The 19661-nt window shown below is 39.4% G+C and overlaps 1 protein-coding gene across 17 annotated transcripts in view; it reads right to left on the bottom strand.

Annotated features, from left to right (window-relative positions):
• Window positions 1-19661, bottom strand: part of LOC118251891 (sodium channel protein type 5 subunit alpha-like) — a 208884-nt gene that overhangs the window by 148709 nt on the left and 40514 nt on the right. For 8 of the 17 annotated variants that reach the window (XM_050709327.1, XM_050709322.1, XM_050709328.1 and 5 more), the window contains exons 3-6: window positions 18677-18787; window positions 13062-13159; window positions 9450-9578; window positions 5779-5870 (exon numbers count right to left, since the gene is read on the bottom strand). In XM_050709327.1, the coding sequence (XP_050565284.1) occupies window positions 5779-5870; window positions 9450-9578; window positions 13062-13159; window positions 18677-18787 (430 nt within the window). Of the gene's footprint in view, window positions 1-5554; window positions 5647-5778; window positions 5871-9449; window positions 9579-13061; window positions 13160-18669; window positions 18788-19661 lie in introns of those variants that run through there. The other 9 variants (XM_050709323.1, XM_050709325.1, XM_050709329.1 and 6 more) reach the window with 4 other exon arrangements.

Here is a 19661-nt window from a genome sequence, read left to right as displayed (position 1 = left end):
AAATTAGAGCACTGTTAAATTTCTAGATAAATAATCCTCCTTTGAAATAGTGCCAATGAGAGCATTGCAATATAGCTTAATAGAAGATTCTATTTATGGGGCATTATAGGCATTTATTTAATTCTTGCAAGTCAAACACCAACAGGCAGCATGCAGCAAAAACTGAGGAGCTGATCCAAAGCTGAGTAACGTCTACACCTGTTAATGAGTATGGCGCTGTGGATTACTCTTTATGGAATAATCGGTACAGTGGTCTCCTGAATCACTGAATTCTTTCCACACTTCTGGGCCAAATCCTGCTTGCGTGACATGAGTAACACCAGAGCATCCAAAATCAGTGGAATGAGGGCTGTACAGGCAGCCTGAAATCTGCAGAAAGCAAGAAGGATTTGGCCCAAACATTCCTGTTAATACTGGTAGAAATTAACACATTCAGAGGTTAATCAAATAATCAGTTTTCAAATGCAAATCAGAAACCATAGAAAATGCAAGCAACACCAAACAATGAGAAATGGCAAGATCCCACAGCACCATCCATTCCTCCTTTGAGATGTGAGAGTATTAGCATAATTCAGTATGACATCCATACCAGATGTTGGCAATCACCTACAGAACATCAGACACTTCCATGCACAGTTTGGAAACCAGTGGGGAAAAAAGGCAAAAACGGAACCAGAGAGTGTGACTTGCACCAGGAGATGTGCATGTGCCTTGACCATGTCTGCGTGAGTCATGTGCATGTAGGGAGAGGAGATTTCACTCTCTATGAACATATTTTGTCGCAAGTCATGATGAACATATTTTGTCATTAGCCATTGACAGCAGCAAAGACTTTAATAACATGTTGGCAAACCTGAATGGTTGTCAGCATTTCTGTAGACCATCTTTGCACGAAAATGTGACTGTCAGGCCAGTCTGCAAGGAACATACAAATTTTTCACCTCTGAGATACCTACTTCTTGAGTGAAGTGATTTACCCATCATAAGGATGAAATTTGTCCTTCTGCAGGGGGACTTCAGCGAGATTCAAGCAGTGAACAACAGTCAGTCTCCTCCACACAGCCTTAATTCTTGCACTCCAAGCTTTGTTCTGGCTATCAGTAAAGTACTGGATAATATTCACAGCACTATTTATAGCCTTTAGACTCACACTAACTTAAACGGGAGCTGGATCAGGCCCCGAAGTGCCTTGGCCCAATTTTCTATGAGGTCACCTTTCGCCTGTATCCTGTCATTTGATGTGAAATGTTCGTGATGTGCACGCTTGTTCTAGAAAGAGCAGCAGAGCTTCTCTGGATACGGGTACTTCACAAAATCCTGAAGATGACCATGGCCTGCATTTTGCAGGCTTTTGATGCTGGGGCATAGAAGGGTGTACCTGAGGGCTTTAAATTACCTCATTTCTTAGTTATTACAAAAACATTGGTGATTTCCTTGCAGATAAATTATAATTAGAGTCCTCTGTAGTCACAGGAAAGGTTCCTGTTGAGTACTCTGGGATTTGGGTACACCGGTGACGGGAGACAAATGAGTAACATCAGTGGGTTGTCCTACAAGCTGATCAAGGTTCCTATCTAGGATGAAAACGAATGAATCCGGTTGCCATGGCAATGTGCAAGATGCTAATTAATAAATAAAATCACTGAGAGTTAAAGGTTTTATGCTCCCATGCAGAGCATGTTCACTATTTCTAAGAACCTGAACATAAGGGATGTATGAAGAAATTAAAAACATTTTCTTTAATGAGTCTAGATAAACAGATACCCAGGTACTGTAGGAAGCTTGTTTTCCCTGATATCTTGGGAAACCGGAAAACAAAAAGAAATGTGTGTGCTTAGTGCAGGAAAGGGGAAATTGAGGGGATCCATGAAGGTCTTCGGGCATGTTAAAGGCTGTTACAGAGTGTAAGGCACTGACCCGATGTCTTACACAGTGGCTGTAGGGTTAAAAATGATGAGCTGATAATGTACCAAGAGAAAATGAGGCTGGAAGTGGGTCTGGATTCAGAGACAGGACCCACAGGAGGTGCCAGCATGACAGCAAGCCCCAGAGATGTAGCCCCAGAACTCCACCGAGCAGGAAGCACACAGCTTTACTGCTAGATGCTAACATTCGGGTTGCTGAATCTGGATCTGAAACCCTCCTCCCAGAGCAAACGTAAAGGTAATGAGGTGCTAGACTTTTCGGGAAGATCATGAGTTGCATAAACACAGGCTAGGGCAAGGGAACGGACTCCAAGAGTTCAGGAGATGTTTTGTGTCCTATGAGTCCACATCCCCTAAACGTCCCTGTGCCTGCTTGCGCACTTAGAGCAAGGCATTAGAGGTAGGTGAGATTTTTAAAAGCACTAATTGTTAGTTTTACTGACTCCCTCTGGAGTCAATAGTGAAACTCATTGATTTCAAGTGAAGCGGAATGCCTTTGAAAACCAGCCTCTAAGTGCTTTGCTGGACAGAAGCCTTACACCGTGGAGGACTTGGCCTGTTACTTTCAGTAAGCATTTCACCGAGCATGCTGAGCCCAAGTACGCTTGTACAAACATAACTACTTGATAGAGAAGCGTGATCAATTTTATTGAGGAAAGGCTTAGATATTTGCAAAGGAGAGTACATTACAGTGTTGTTTTCCTAAGATATAAAAGATAGAAAAAAAAATAACCTTTTTTCTGTTCTCTCTAGAGGTTGAACCCAAAAATCTCATGGAAAATATTAGTGTTCATCATCTCTTCCTTGTTAAGCCTGTTGTAGAACAATATTTCATCCCAGCATGAGCCTATGTTATCATTAAAAACTCAGACTGATCTCCAGGTAAACACAGCGCCATATAATGGTTTGGGTTGGAAGGGACCTTAAGGACCACCTGGTACCACACCCCTGCCATGGGCAGGGACCCCTCCCACTAAATCAGATTGCTCAAAGCCCCATCCAGCCTGACCTTGAACACTTCTACGGATGGAGCATCCACAACTTCTCTGGGAAACCTGTGCCAGTGTTTCACCACCCTCATAGGAAAGAATTTACTCCTTACATGTAATCTAAACCCACCCTCTTTCAGTTTAAAGCCATCCGCCCCTGTCCTGTCACTACACCCCCTGACCAAGAGTCCCTCCCCAGCTCTCCTGCGGCCCCCTTTAGGCCCTGGCAGGCCGCTGTGAGGTCCCCCGGAGCCTTCTCCTCTCCGGGCTGAACAACGCCAACTCCCTCAGCCTGGCTCCACAGCAGAGGTGCTCCAGCTCCTTGATCATCTTTGTGTCTCTCCTCTGGACTCGTTCTAATAGGTCTAGTCCTGGGGCTCCAGATGCCCAGCTCTCATGGAGGCTCATATCATGCCCAATGTTTCTTTTTAAATATATGCCTAATGGAAATAAATGAACTGATTCCTCTGAAATTATCTATTAACTTAAAAAACAAACAAACAAAAAAGTACAGCTGCATTTTACAGACAGCTAAGTCATCCTTAGCAATTTGTAGCTCCCTGCATCTGGAATTAAAACATTCTCAGGGCACAGGTAATCCTGACAATAAAATTTAAGGGCCAGATATTTTATTTGCATATCTTAATGCAGTTATGTCAGCAAATAATTCAGTTACTAGTATCTAAAAATGCAGTTATCAAAAGACTAATCAAATAGGCAGAAAGAAAAAATAAAAGGGAATGTGAGTTGCTATGTACCACTCTAATAAATAATACTCCTCATCTTTTTTATTTTTTTTCTTTAACCAACAAATGGAACAACTTAGTACTCAGTATCACTGAAGTGCTTGGTGAATTTCAAAATAAACTTTTTTGAATCTCTATACTCTTTTTTTTCACTGAAAAACAGACACAATTTATCACTCTATGTAAAACAAAATACAGAACAGAAAATCGCTATATATATAACTCAGCAAAATTGACAGGCCCTGCTCTGAAAAAGCACAAGATCAAGACACGATGAAAAGTGAAAAGTGTCCCCTGGAGATGTCTGTCCCTCCAAGTTAGCCTTCAAATCACTAGCAAAGGAAGCTAGGAAACTCTCCTTTTCTTTCTGATTAGCCACTACCATTCCACATGATCTGTAAAACTGCTCAACTTGCTGTTCAGCTAAAGCTTTCCCAAGCAAAAACACTTTCACAGTGGAAATCCAGTTAAAGAAACTTTACAAAACCTCTCTGCTAATTTTTTCCTTTTAAAATTACAGACAAGAATTAAGACAGGAATCAATTTCACGAAATACTAGACCTAATAATTAAGTATTTAAGACCTAATATATTTATTCTTTAAAGCTATATTTTGACTTTCATGCATTTTCAATGAAAAGTAGCTTGATTTTTCAATAATTTCACTGATTTCAATATTTTAACATTGGAATGATGGAGTAAGCCCTGGACTCTTTCTTATATATGCTTCCTTACTCTCTTAATTCCAGAATTTCCATTTACAGTTTATACCTCCTGTGAATGTTGCTAATTAGTTGTAATACAAGTCCCTAAAAGTTTATGCCGTGGCATTCGTTTAGATTTATGTTTTATTGCAGATGTGAATACTATGGTGGATGGCAAAACCTTTCTAACTTTAAAGAGCTGTACGTGAGAATCTGAGCAATTTTCTCAATGTTATGAATATTTTTGACATGTAATTGCCAACATCTGTTCAGGATTATCACCAATAGGATCTACCATGCACGGTTTTTGCTATCTTCTCTACCTTGCCATGCAGGTTGGAGATGTTAAACACTGAGGCTGAATGAGACCTGTCCATAGATAATGCTTGGCAAGAATTTATTGTCATACAGTTAGTCCTAAGTGGACTCATATCTGCATAAATTACTAAACAAAAAGAATTACTTATTATTTTAAGAAACAGAAATAAAATAGATCACAAGATATGAAAAAAATCTTCTTTCACTACCTGACCTGTACGAAAACACTGCTATTTTTTCTTCAGCAAGGAATGGGGGGTTGGAATCATAGTCTTTAAAGTGTAAGAAAATGTGATTTGGTGAAAAACTGAATCTGCCAAAATCAATGATGGATTTTTTTCTGATCTATTCAGGGTCTGAAATTTAAACACCATTTCTATCACATGCAAATGGATAAACACCAGAACAAATTGGGCTATCTGTGCTTGCAGTCTTGAAACCTCAGCTCATAGCACAGATTTAGATTCCTCTATCGATGTGCTCTTAAACACAAATACGCATCTTGAGGTCATTAACCTTCCATTTTTAAAATCAATATCTGAAGACTTTAAAAGAGTTTCGTTGCCATTCTGATATGGTTCATGAATGAGCACTTTGTGTCTGTGATTCACGAGCCACTGCATACAGGAGTTCTTACAGCAGCACTCGGTTTAGTGAGGTCTGTACTTTTGGAAGCACTCTAATTCTTCCTGCCCACAAAAATGGTATTGGGAAATACATCAGACAAAGGTATTCTATTGACAGGTCACATTCCCTACATTCCTCCATTTCCTGATCAGTATCTATGGTTAAGTCACTCGTATTTACTGCGTTTACTACTGGAAATGGCATGTAGGCTTTAACTGCAGCCGGAGTGTTTAACCTGGTTTTCACCTGAAATGACTGAGATTGTTTTCAGCGCCCGCAGTACTCTGAACGTTCGCAAGGCTGAGACATTGCCCAGGTCCACAAATTCAGTTATGTATCTGTAACAAGGGAAAGTCACACACAGACAATGACAAAACACCAGCAGAAAACAACAGTCAAGGGGACAAAGAGAGACAGAGAAAGAATCACTTGTAGCTGAGAGCCAAAATGTAAGGATCAGGGCTTCTTACCTGGGATTACTGAAATAGTTTTTAAAGCTCTCAATACCCTGAAAGTCCGAAGAGGTGAAACACTGCCTACATTCACAAATTCTCCTACATACCTGTAGAATTAAGTCACAGTTATTTGGAATTATACAATAGAGTATGAGACTTGTCTCAATGAAGAATGCATTCATACATAGCAGGAGCGAACGCATCCGAATGAGAGGTGCATCCACTTTTCAGGCTGCTCTTTGATGCCATATGTCCTGGGTTTTTCATAGTACACATTATTGCAAATGTTTCTTGAACTATTAAGCTTATCTAATAGGCATCAATTCTTTAAAACTACCGGATGAACTTTGTTATCGTGCTGTTCAGCAACAAATAATACAAATATTTTTCCATCATGTATTTTAACAAACATTCTTTACATAATAGAAAACATTAAGAATTGTTTTGCTGCTCTTAAAAATAAAAATAAAAGCTTCAAATACCCAAGTAATTTCATATAATAGCGTCTGCAAGCTGCATATAGGACAACACGGGAAAATATCAGTGCAAATATTTCCACTGGGTCATTTATTGTACAATGTACCGTGTGGTAAAGCAGATGTTGGTTTCAAGAGACGCTTAAAACTTTATTTTGTTTTATACATCAAATCCATGCCCTTTGGCTGCTGGAAGATGGCTTTTGAATGAATATAATTGCAATCCTACTGAAATCTATTTATGATTAAAATAGCAATCCCAGCTATTCACTGACGTGTCTATTTTGGTCATCATGGAGACCCGTGGAACAGCCAAGCAAAATGCTCCCAGGAGGGCCAGTTACAGCATGAGCTTGGGTTTATCATTGTTTTGCAAAATTATTTCCCCCCCAGACAGTATGCAATAAAATCAAAATCACCATTGTATCTTCTCAACCAAACAGCTCTTGGACCCTTTTGTATTGATATTTACATTTACATATTCTACTTTTTTGAGGCATTTGTTTTCACTTGTTAAGGGAAAAACTCACCTGGCTACTTTACAAAGCCTGCTTAAGTGGGCTTTGTGCAAAAGCCTCTGGGGGAGGACAAAGCATCCTCTTCATAACTGCTAACCCAGGTTATGGCCTAGAAGAGAAATATTGCTTCTCCTCTGTATAATCTTACGGGGGAGTCTGGCATTTACCTGTCTGGTAATTCCTCACCAGGTTTACCCAGTGCTTCTCTCCCAAACTCTTCTGCAGCATGCAAGGGTGGAAAAAATAATTTGGGGAGAAGCAACAGGATGGGAACATGATTTTTCTGACCAAAGATTTGTACAAACAAAATAATACTATATGCACAAACATATTAAACAAATACTACTGCTGCTTGTTCACAATAGTCAATTAATATTTATTTTGTCTATTTCTTGGATGGAATTGCAGCAGTTCAGTTCCTCTGTAATGGGAAGTGAGAAGCAACTGGAGTTCCCACTCCAAGTTTTCTGTTTAGCAAGGAAATTGCTTATTGTCTTTAAAATTTTGGCAGGGCATTTTCCAACACAGTTAGAGCAGCTTCTCCCTCCTCATTCTGGAAAGTACTCGCTTGTTTAGGAAACAGTGATCTAAACAGGGCAGTTTCATAAATTCCCCTGAAGCCATCCATGATCCCACAGAGGGTCACAAGCCATGGCTCTCTGCTAACACAGGGTGGGAGAAAAGCCCTGGAGACCTGTGGCACCACTTAATCTCTAGCATGCTATTAAAAGCTACTCTCTGTGACCCAATCTGTGCCATTTCTGCCCCAAAGAGGAGGTAGGAAGTAATTCTGCAATAACTCTACAGTAACTGATGGTCGTTCCACTGTAACATCCACCAGTGAAACAATCACATTTTCAGTTAGCTCAAAACCCTTGGTCCATCTAAATCTCATGGCCCCTTATCAGGCTCTCCATCCCATGCTGTTTTTGTTTCCAGATACAGAAATACCACTAGCTACAAGCAAAAACAACACCGCAGTTACCTGTATAATCAATCTTACTTTAAATTACTTGCAAATTGAATTTATATGAAGGATAAATCATATCAGAATAGTCCATTATCCAATGCTTTGTGCTATCTGCTGGTTGCATACTTGGGAAGCAGGTTTCATTGTACATATGACGATCATATTGCAGTCACTTTTAACTCTTTCACTGCTCCTTATGGACTCAAGAAAATGCTTGCAACTAGATATAAGTATAAATTCCTTCTTTTCTGTTCCAGAATTCAAATTCTTTCTTTTCTATTATAAAATTGTTAATATAATATTCTTTAAAGTAAGAAAAAACAGGATCAGTTGCCATTTCTGAAGTTGCAACCATTGCAATAATTTGACGTTGAGCTTTATTTTTCTCAGGCCACCCTGCTATAGGGACCTTCTAACTAAGATAGGGAATATCATTTAGACAGAAAATTGAAATTTAGCTTGGAAACAAAAAAAAGAGGTCAAAAAAGTCTCAGGGAAATTTTCATGATTCCTAGCGCCAGAGACCTGACTGGCCATTCAAGTTGAGAAGAATCAGAAAAGAAAAAAGAGGTGTAATCTCATAACTTCCGGGCACTAAATCTTCGTTCCTCCCTGCAGGGGTGAATTGGGCAATAGTCCACCTCAAGGTCTGTGCGTATCTTAATCCAGCTCTATAAGCGCCAACCCTCCAAAGGTAATCAGGGCATAATTTGAGGGATATCCAGACCTTGTCTGCACTGACTGCTCAGGCTTGGATTTCAGTGACAGCGACTGAGATTCTCCCAGAGGAGTTCTGCAGAGCTGGGGGGTGACACCCAACCTCTACCTGAGCTGAGAAGATGAGGTAGAGCAGATGCACTGTCAAGGCTGCAAGTTGCTGCTTTTTTATCCTTTTTTCTCTGCTCATTTCTACCTTACTGTCAAAAGCCTCCTTCCTTCTAGAATACAGGGAAACCATGCACTGAAGCTCTCCAGGTCATGAAGAATTCAGAGCCCTGGAGATCAACTCCCTGCATCAACTATAGTATCCAATGTACAGGACAGTGGGCTGGCGACACTGGTTGTTCTGTCCTGCCTCTAAATGTGGCAAAAGAATCACGCTGCTTGAGGAAAGGTTCAGCTGAGAAAAATACCTAACATGTGCTGACTGCCAAAAACTCCTCCCCACCTGCCCTGCATTTTTTGAAATGCTTATCACAATGGCCAGATGCCAGTTCAGCCAAATCCACAGGAAGGTATTAACAGTTCTGGCCTTGGGCTGACCTACTAAAGTAAATGTGAGTCTTCCCAATGAAGTCCATGTAGGTTTTACATGTCTTTGTGTTGTTCTTCTGCTAAATATTACTACGAATATTAGTCCTGATCCCTGCACCCCACCACTGACTTCAGTGGCCCTTACTGCTGTTTGAACTAAGTTTGGATTGAGCATTTTTTCCCAGCTTTGTTTCCATTCAAATATCATGGGCCCAGGAGTTCAGATCAAATGTAAGTAATTTCTCCAAAACAGTCTAGTGAATTGATAGAACAGAACAGAGGATTCCTCTGACTTCTTGCTCTGAAACCACTCAGGAAAACAAAGTCCATCCTAATATATTCAGCATTTTCTCATTTTTAGTACAATTTGAGTGAAAAAAAAAAAAAAAAAAGGACAGCTAGATGATTTATTTAGAAAATATCTATTGCATACCACTGTCTCAAGAAATATAAGGGAGTGCTACTTACGCCATAACAATAACACTGAAATCCAGCCAGTTCCATGGATCTCGAAGGAAGGTGAATTCTGTCATGCAAAATCCTCTTGCCAATATTTTTATCAATGACTCAAAAGTGTAAATGCCAGTGAAAGTGTACCTGGGAATAAAGTGTCCAAGATAAGCAAGAGCATTAGCAAGCAGTTGAGGGAGAGAATGGCAGAGGCACGCTCAGCCCAGTCCTACTCACATGAGACCCTTCTGCCCACCTTGTTGGGCTTGCTCGTGTGGGTCATGGCTGTGGCACTGGGGCTGGGTGTGAGCAATGTCACATGTGGACCAAGGGACATGTAAGAAATGGGAAAGTGCTCATGACAGCCACAGGATGAAGGTAAGTTTCACCACAGGGCACACCTTGATGAATTCTCACTCGTTATGTCCAGCATGAACGCTACGCTGCTAAGCTGTGCTTTTGAAGCTCTGCCTGCAGTCGCCAATGAAAGAGGAATGGATTATGCAGCATTCCTTGTTGTTTCTCATATTTGAAGGACAATGGTTGTTCCATTCATACCTCTCATCTCTTCCCGCCCAGGCCATTTTGAAGGACAGCAGTTAAAAAATAATGCCACTTAGTTTTCTTAGCTAAAAGGGTATCCCCCCTGCAAATTCCCCATTTCACTATCTGTGGTGAATCACTCAACCCTCAGAATCAAACAACAGCAGAATGTCCTCACTGAAAAAGAGCAAATCAACCCCTGCCCTAAATGCTAAATGCTAAATTTTGACCTGCTTGACAGTAAGAGACAGGAGAGTCTTTTTTCCCATGCTACTGTTAGTTGTTTATTACCAACAGTCTCTTTGCTGTAATGATATTGGATAGAGCATACATCTTACCTTTCACAATAAAGATAATACTTGTAATAACATTTAGCAAATTCTCTGTGGAGGGCAGCAACGTATCTGATTTATAACACTCAGATTGGTATCCATCTGGGGCTCTAACTACCAACAGAGACATACTTCAGGGCATACAACACCTCTTTTTTAATATGTTTCTACCTGAGACATCTAGCCCAATGGGACTTCTAGGTCCTATCTTAATAAAAATAATAAATGCTTAATATCCACCACTAGTATTCCCTACACCTTTTTCCCCAGATGAAGATACAGATGGTACTAAAGCAGAGTTCTCATTCTCATGAGTCTGCCATATATATATATATATATATATAAATACATCACATAAAACATAAATTTCATAAGCCATAATGTTAGGGCTTGCACTGGAAACACTAGCTTGAGTTTTCTGTTCAGTTCCTAAACATCTGTAACTACGTCATCAAAAACAAAACAACAACCCTAGAACAGTTGGCATTCCTGTTTGGTGGAGAGTGGGAAAAAAAAAAAAAAGTGTAAGCAATTAAAGGTGGTAATATGTGGAAGAACTGCAATATTCATAAAAGGAAATGAGGAAATATTTTCTCTTAGTTGTCTTCCCCTGATCTGCAACTGGGCACATTTACAAGCAGTGGCAAATCTCATGCCCTCCTGTTATCCTGTCACACAGTAGAGCTAGTTACACATACTATAAATCCTCAGTGTGCTTCAGCTTAAAATGGAGATAAGCAGGACTGTTTTTGTGCAGCAGTGCATGTAAAATGTTTCTAACATCTCCTTTTTGACCACACACCTAAGCATTATCTTGTATCCAACTCTTCATGGCTCCTATTTAGTTTTGTTCTGATATTACAAATATAGGTCACCCATGTGAATCTCTTTAAAGCATGTGTATTCAGTAATACATGCAGAAAACACATGCAAAGAACTAAAAAAAAATAGTTAACAGTACATAAGCTCATTAAAATGATAAAGCACTTGTATTTATTCAGCATGTCAGATGGTTTAATTGATTGTATAATCATCATCAAATTCTAAATGCATTGGGCAAAGTCCTCCAGCAACTGAACAGCTTCTTTAACAATAGAAGTCAGGATTTTTCAAAGTTTTTAGTGGTGGTAAATTGAATTGATTTCTTTTTTTTTTCTTTTTTCCAAAATGGTAAGTATTTATTCTGTTTTAAAGAAGGAAACTAGGACAAATATTTGCACAATGTTGCTCTTGTGCTCATGCATCCCTTGTGAACAGCAGAAAAAAATGAATTAAATGTATCTGTTCCAAATCCAATAATAATCAATTTGAATTAAAGTTTATTGGGTTATTTTGCTCCCCAAAACTATTTGGTTTTGATTTCGTTCTCTTAATTTGAGGAGAAAAAGCTGAGAGGTATGAGGGGACACAGTACAGGGGGAAACATGGAAGGGAAAGGTTTTACTCCATGCTGCATGACTCCATTTGCATTTCTGCCCTACACTTCTTGCATGCCCTGCTCAATGTACTGATAACATCATCCACATTTTCCTGCCTAAGGAAGACCCAACAAGCACTTCGATATTTTCCTTCAGAAAGTTCAAATTCCCAGCCGTAGACCCACTGACCAAGTTCTGACTCACGTGGATGAGATGTCCATGTTTCAGCTGCATACACCATAGGCATGGTACTGTGTGACAGTTTTCAACGAGGAAAGGACAACATCAGGGGAAAAGGAAAGTCACAGACATACTTGAGGGTAGTACAGTGCACAGAAATACATGAAACATCCTGGGATTAGGATGTTATTGTGATCGGATGAAATATTTGGTTCAGTGCTGCCTATAATTAGTAATTTATGGCCTAGAAGATGTGCCCTGCATGATTTTATGAAACCTAAAATAAGGACATTTACTGCCTTTCCTCACAGCCCTGAGTAGACCAACCACCAGGCTATGGAACAGCAGATGGTTGTGTTTATCATATGTCAGTCAAAAATAAAAAGTGTGCTCTGATTGGTTCAATGAGCCAAAATAATTGTTTAATGCACTGTAGGTTGATTAGCTTGTGCATCTGGTATCTCTTTCTAAAAGGAGTATTTTAAAGCAACTTAAAGAAATGAAATGGGCTTTCTGAAGCCCGTTAGCCCCTTTTAAAATTCATTTTAGAAACAAATAGAAAGAACTTCTAGTGACACTTTTGCTATTTTTTTTCTGAGGACTTGACAAGCTAAAAAGACAGGAATGCTGATAAAAGTGTTCCCAAATAATTTTATGCTTGCTTGTAAAATAAGCCTACCAATGATTACTGGGGAACACTTCTCATGATGCACTCGGTCTGAAAGAAACTTTTGTTTCCAATTCCAGTTTAAGGACAGAACTAACTACATCCTGGGAGTATTTTCTAAAATAATTTAACTTAAATTCCATCAGCCTATTTTAATGTGTCCAGCAATTGAATCTGTTGCATGGGAACTGTGGAAGGCCGGCCAGTTTCAAATGGGGTTCTCATCATACGTGATCTCATTCCGATGTAGCATAGCAGGTGCATTTAGCAGTAAGTATGAGCTTGGAAGACTGAAAAATGTTAGTTTACTTACTAAGGGAGTTTTCACAGGCAACAAACACCTGGCAAAACATTTTGTCAGGACAGATACTATGGTCAGTATTACTGGAAAGAAATTAGGCAACAGCAAACAAAATGAAAAGGATGTAACAAATGGAAGAGGAAGGACAAGATAAGGATGGGGCAACTGTAAAGCAGCCAGGATACTTACTCAACGTATTTATTCCATGATGGAGTCTCTGATTGTGCCATGAACACACAATTAGTTAAAATAGTGCACATAATAAACATACTGAACAATGTAAATAGCTGAATTAAGGAAAACAATGCATATGTTATAAATTGTTATCATTTCATACAAAATGTGACAGCTCACTTATAATTTCCAAGATGTTTAAAAACCACTGTAGACATTTGTTTGCAATTGCATAAGGGAAAACATAATTATAGAAACAGAAAAAACAGGAGACTCTCCTGTTTTTTTCCATTCCTTACATTTTTTATGCATACTTCATACAGTAAACAAACACTGACTCTGCAGTCTTCTGAAAATACAATACCCCAAATTTACAGCTGTGCTGGTCAAGTGACAGTGTGCATAGGTGCACAACTTTGCATGAAAAGAGGGATTAGTCTCATGTAAGTACATACTGAAAAACCTGTCTCTGCAAATTCTGATTTCATTTTGCATCCTGAAACTTTTCTCAGGCAGTAGGGAAAGTTATATATCCAGTCTCTCTAATCTCTCTAATGAGCTTGAGGTCTTGCATTCCATACACAGTTTCACCAAAAGCTAGCACGAGTTTCAGAGTATTAATTTCAAGTCTTGGTCTGCAAACCAGGCTGGCAAATACACGGACTTGGGCTGCAGAGCTGACTGCCTCTGCTGATGCACCAGCTTCCCTAACAGAAGGCTAAAATGAAGTTCTCAAGTGTATAGTCCATGCACTTAGCTGCTAAACTGAGACCATAAAAAAAAAAATAAATTTTAAAAATCAAACAAAATTCCTGAAATTCAAAACATAGTTCACTGAGCTGCTCTCTTAAAAGCACATGCCACTTTCTGTTAAAAAAAAAAAAAAAAAGAAAGACGAGGCATGATGGGAATTTCTTGCATAAATAATATATCCCATGCTCCTGGAGAAATTGAGAAAATTTAAAGAATGAGTTTAAATGAACAGAAGTAAAACAGCCTACAATTCAGTCAATGGGCTGGGACCCTTCTCAGAGAAGGACGGTAGCATCCATATATAAATTTCTACTGCCTTCTTTAGGAAAAAAAAAAAAAAAAGTTTTCTGGTTTTATCCCTTTACCAGTCCCATGGGTGGTAATATACAAGAATAGTGATCAAAGGATATCATTTAAAAGGTATGTCCTGAAATGTTTGCATAAAATCTGTCCTTTCACAGATCCAAAATCTCTGCTGAGTACAGAGTGGAATGTTTTCTGATGGGCCCCATAAGCCACTGCAAGGTTAGATTGGTAGTAACCAACTCACATATTCCCCTGTGCCATTGCAGAGAGCAGTAATTGAACTCAAAGGAACTGCTCATCTCACAAACATTTTCCACTTACGGGGCCGACACCTCCTGCTGAAGTACAGGGAAGGATATCTGATTTCTAGACTCATTTTCTTAAGTCAGCCTGAGATATGTCCTTGAAAGTAGTGTCTATCTGGTTAACAAAGTTTAGGTTGTAAACTGCAGCTAGTGTAGGAAACAGTGGATTACTTTTTCAACAGCAGTGAAATGCTGTGAAAGTAATAATAATACATCAGAGTGGTATCTTCAGGTCATGCCAAACAACAGCTATCCGTCAGTACAATTACAAGCAGGGAAATTCCTCTATAAAAAGAACATTTTAGGTTCACCAGTCGGATATATACATCCCTGTTTCCTAGTGGTGTAAGCTGAATCTAACAGCTTTCCCAAAGCTCACTTATAGGCAGGTGTCATCACCTTCTTATTTGGACACCAAAGAGAATATACAGGATGACACAGGTTGAAAATGTAAGGGGTCAGCTTTGGGGCATCAAATGCACTATCAATTCAAACTGAGTTTCATGACCATGCTCAAAACTTCAAAGAACAGAAAAGAAAGAATTATTCTAGTTGGTTGTGCACTGAAGTCAGAGGTCTGTGCAAGAAGCAAGAGAAAACAGAAATTCCTACAGAATGAAAATTAGTATTCCTATCTGAAATCTAAGGCAATTGTTCACATTAGAAAAAGTCAGTGATCATTATCTATTCAGAAAAGACAGAGTAAGTAAAGGAGATGAAATTGATACGATCTGTATTACCACCATTGTCTGTTCCTGTCTTAGAACTGTTATTAATTCCAGTTTTTTGAAAGAACTGCTATTAATTCCAGTTTTTGAAAGCCTACTGATCCATGAGTTGACGTGAATCACACACATGGCTAATGCACTCCAAAAGGGAGAATGGGTTACACACTCTGTTACGAACCACAAATCCAATATACGAAGCTACTCATCAGGATCCCTTCTGCAATAAATTGAACCTGACATTTATTTCCAATATGAAGTTATAGAATGATATTATGCAGCCTGTATAAAGAATTCCTAAAAGTTATAAATTTTATCTTGTAGCACAAAGATAGTGAGTCAAACATAGCATACTTCTATTCTAGACTTCATTATGATGGATAATGGTTAATTAGCAGACCGAATACTAGTGGCTCTTTAAGTGATCATTGCCAAATTACATATAATATGGACAAGCAAAGGTTAGGTCCAATCAATAGTACATATAATTGGTACTTTACAGGGCCTCATTGTCCTTTACCAAGGAAAGTGTGTAAAATCAGACTGGGGAAAAGTTGCAAGCAGAAAATATGAACACAAATTGTGAATTCTTAAGGAAGATTTTTATTTATTTTTATTTTTTTAGATGGGACAGAATCCATAATTCTAGCAACAAAGAAGATAATTTTGGCCAAAAACCCATTCTGGATCAGTAGCAAATTGAGAGCACTTATCTGTACCTATACATAGGAGAAAAAAAAAAAAAAAAGGAACTAGCATTTGCCATGGATTTTATACAGGACAGCAAACTGCTTGGAGAAACCAGAGATAGCACAGAACAGTTTTTAGCTTGCAGGCGAGAAGAACTAAGATGAACCTTTAAAGCATACAGCATAAATGAAATGCTAGCAGTGGTTTAATCTTATTAATAGGACGAGACAGTAAATAAAGATGTTAATGGCCAATAATGATGAAGAGGGCAAAAAGTGCTCATCTATTCCTTCTGTTCTGCATTCAATATAGACCAAAGGGATGCAGACCTACAGTCCCCATGTCCTTTGTGACAGAAATGGGCCAGGGCCTTGTTCTGGCAGCCATCTGGACTGTTGTCCTTTAACGAGGCCTCCTAGACTCTGAAGAGGAAGAGAGATACCTAGAAGAGGCTTAGGGGTATGTTGTTAATTGAATCAATTTACATCACTAGGAGGCTGCCAGCCTGTGGATACCTTCCCTTGGAAGGGTGTATTTCTGAATGACTAGACTAACCATGTTTGGTTGGATGAGCTGTGAGCGTAAAGGATCTATCTTGCCTGAAGTCTCAGAAGAACAACTCCATACAAAGCTACTTAACTAAGCAATGTCACCCCCACTGCTTCTGTATAGGATGATTTTACTCTGTCCTCTCTCTTCTGTTCTACTGTTGGCCTTCGAGCTACATTTGGTGCCTAGAAATGGAAATATGGCATCTGCAAAAGATGTTGCTTCAGACACTTACGTGACAGGGTACCATTTGTTAATGCTCTTTTTTGACTTTTGCCCCAGGGAAAATAAAGCTTGCTTGATTACTCTCACGCAAGACAACAGATCCGGTTCCCAGATTCATGTCTGTGATATTATCTGCTTGAGTACTTGCAGATTCAGGCTCCTTTCTGCCTGGGATATTGACTTCCTGCTCAGCCAATTGCCCTTTGCGTTTCAGGATGATGCGAAAGGCCTTTATTGACAGAAAACAACACCGTGCCTAATGCAGGGACTTCACTGCTGTTTCACTGGGACCGGAGCTGTGGCCTCCTGCCTGCGCTGGTCAAAGGCTGAGCTGTTGGATTGTCTGACATTATCAACAAAAGGTGATAACTTGGCTCTTTCTGGAACTAAAATACTGTTAGCATTGCAGCCTTCCACTTCTGAAACTTTACACTCCTTATCTGACTATATTTCTGCTCCTGTCATGTCTTTGAAATTCACTCCTCCGTGCTCTTTATCCTTGGGAGTAATGTGATAAGGATTGCTTGCATAGTTATCTTTTAGTTGACTGCGTGTAGTTCCTGTGCATTACACATATCTGGGACCTCTTGGCTTCCCAGCCTGCGTGAAAGAAAGTGAGAAGACAGAACAGGCCTCCAAAGCTGGAGCCATTATTTATACATACACACTTTTTCTAAGAAGCTCAATTTCGAAATTCTTCTCTTTAGCTGTGCAAATCCACTGACCTCAATTAACCTCAGCAAGGCTGTGCTGATGTAACTGTACCTAATAAACACTGTTGGGCTCTGGGTATACAGCAGCATGTGCTGCACTGCTTGCAGGTATAACCTGATCCATGAGCAAATGCCTCTGGAAAATCCTATGTGTTTTCTTCACAACATCTCCGATGATATCACATACTCATTTTTTTTCATATAATTATTGTTACTAGAAGCTTTACCTATTTTTCTTCTTGCTAGAACATCTATATTCTCACATCTTTCTTTTCTTTTTTTTTTTTTTTTTTATTCCCACTGCATGGTTCACTGGGAATCTGGTTTCTTTCCCTGTTTTTCCCCCTGAAATTTGATAATAAACCAATGATTCTAAGATGCTATCTGCTTAGTATTGTTTCTCTCTGGTGTACAGGGGCATTGCAGCAGAGGGATTCCCATTAATAAAACGTCATGCAATCAGTACGTGAAGTCTTTGAATTATCATTGCTAGGTCCCCCATGTGCATCGTAGAAAAAAAAGAAAACTCATGAAAAAGGGTGTGTTTTTAGTAATGTTCACGCAAAGCATGCAAGCTGAGCATTCAGCTCAGTCTGGTCTTCCAGAGAGATGTGACTATATCAGAATATAATGTTTCTGTGGCTGTGCTAAATAAATAAATAAAATAAAATAAAATAATATAAAAAATAACAAAAAATAACAACAAAATAAACTGTGCATGACCCCATATCTAGAGCTAGGGGAAATTAGCCATCACCCTTCCATTGAAAGCTCCAGCAGGCCAGCCTCTGCTTTCATTACTAGCTGGGTAGCAAGTTGCAATAACCAAACTGACAAAACAACAAAACAAGTTTTAAAATGTTGTCTTTCAGGACAAAAAAAATAAATAATTCTGAGGCAGTTCAAAATTAAATTGTGTCTGTATATGGTATCACAGAGTCTCATGGGAAAGGCTGCTTAAGTGCATAGTGGCAAAACTCTCTTTCAGCATACATTTTCCTGGGCAAGCTCCAGCTTCCTTGCTCTTTTCCTTTCCGAGGTACTGTAGCCAGTTTCTTCCAATGACTCCTTCATAGTCATTGGAAGGCCTTTCATGCCTTTTGAACCCAAGTAATTTCATCAAACTCTCCAGTACAGTTCACATTGTCTGCCAGTAGCATAATATAATCATATTCATAGCTCACATACCAATATAAAATAGACCAAAAATCCAAGTGTGATTCTGCTTGTGCAAGCAAATCCGACCACAAGTTTTAAAACAGCTTAATGAAATCAAACATTTTCTGGGTTCCACACATCTGTGTTTAAAAATAATATCATGTAACACTTTAGGAGGGAAATCACCAGAAAGGATATGAATGTACCAAAATTTTAATTGCTGCTCTTCTGATTGGATGGAAAGGACTAAGTATATACAAGGCAGGAGTGGCACTAAATCGAAAGATTGTCTTCCCTTTGTTCAGTACTACAAATGTCTGGAAAACAAAATGGAGAATAAGAACATTCAGCACTTGCACCTATGCCCAGCTTGTCCCAGCTCACATCCCATCAGGAAATTCCTGCCAATATCCCAGATTCCTTCCTCACTCCCTCCCAAGGTCCCAAATTCCTTTTCACTCATGGAAGCTTCTTCCAAGTCCCTCCTAGCAGAACCCTTGCCTGTCTTCTTGCAATATCCCAATTTTACTCCTTCACTGCTTACAGGATCCTGTGCCATCACTCCATCTTGGGGCTGCAAAGAGATATTTTAAAATGAAAGATGACCTGGAGACTAAAATGCAGTGGAGAGACTTTCATGCTACTCTTCTGCTATGTTGTTACTCCATCTTCCCCACCTTGCACACCTTGTTGCTCCCAGACAATGTTTCTTGTCTCATCTTTCAAGTGAGAAGCTACGTGAGGCACAGCTCCACAGCACGATCTAAGCCACGCAATGAGGCACTGTCACTCTATTCACATTAATATAGGTGGAGGAAACCAGGCATGTGAGTTATCATGAATCCAAAGCAAAGGTGAATTGGATGCTGCCCCAATTTCAGAGCTCTGAAGATGCCCAACCATATATAGAGGGACTAGTACTCAGAGACAGGATCAGGCCACTCAGTAGATGAACTCTTAAGCAAGACACCCACCTTGAATCTAAGACCTTCATGATCCTATCACTGCAAATCTATATCCTGCTGCTTGTGCCTGGTGGTAGGAGGAACAACACAGCCATAAACACCTGTAAGTTAATTCTGGCCCTTCCAGGTAAGTAATCTATTTCTCTTTGTCTATTTAACTTTTATTCTGTAGTTGTTTCTACACCACTTTAATAGAAGTAGCATCGTGGTCATATTAATCCACTGT

Source organism: Cygnus atratus, chromosome 2 (assembly GCF_013377495.2).
Source record: "Cygnus atratus isolate AKBS03 ecotype Queensland, Australia chromosome 2, CAtr_DNAZoo_HiC_assembly, whole genome shotgun sequence".
Classification (NCBI taxonomy): domain Eukaryota; kingdom Metazoa; phylum Chordata; class Aves; order Anseriformes; family Anatidae; genus Cygnus; species Cygnus atratus.
This window is presented reverse-complemented; position numbering and strand designations above follow the sequence as displayed.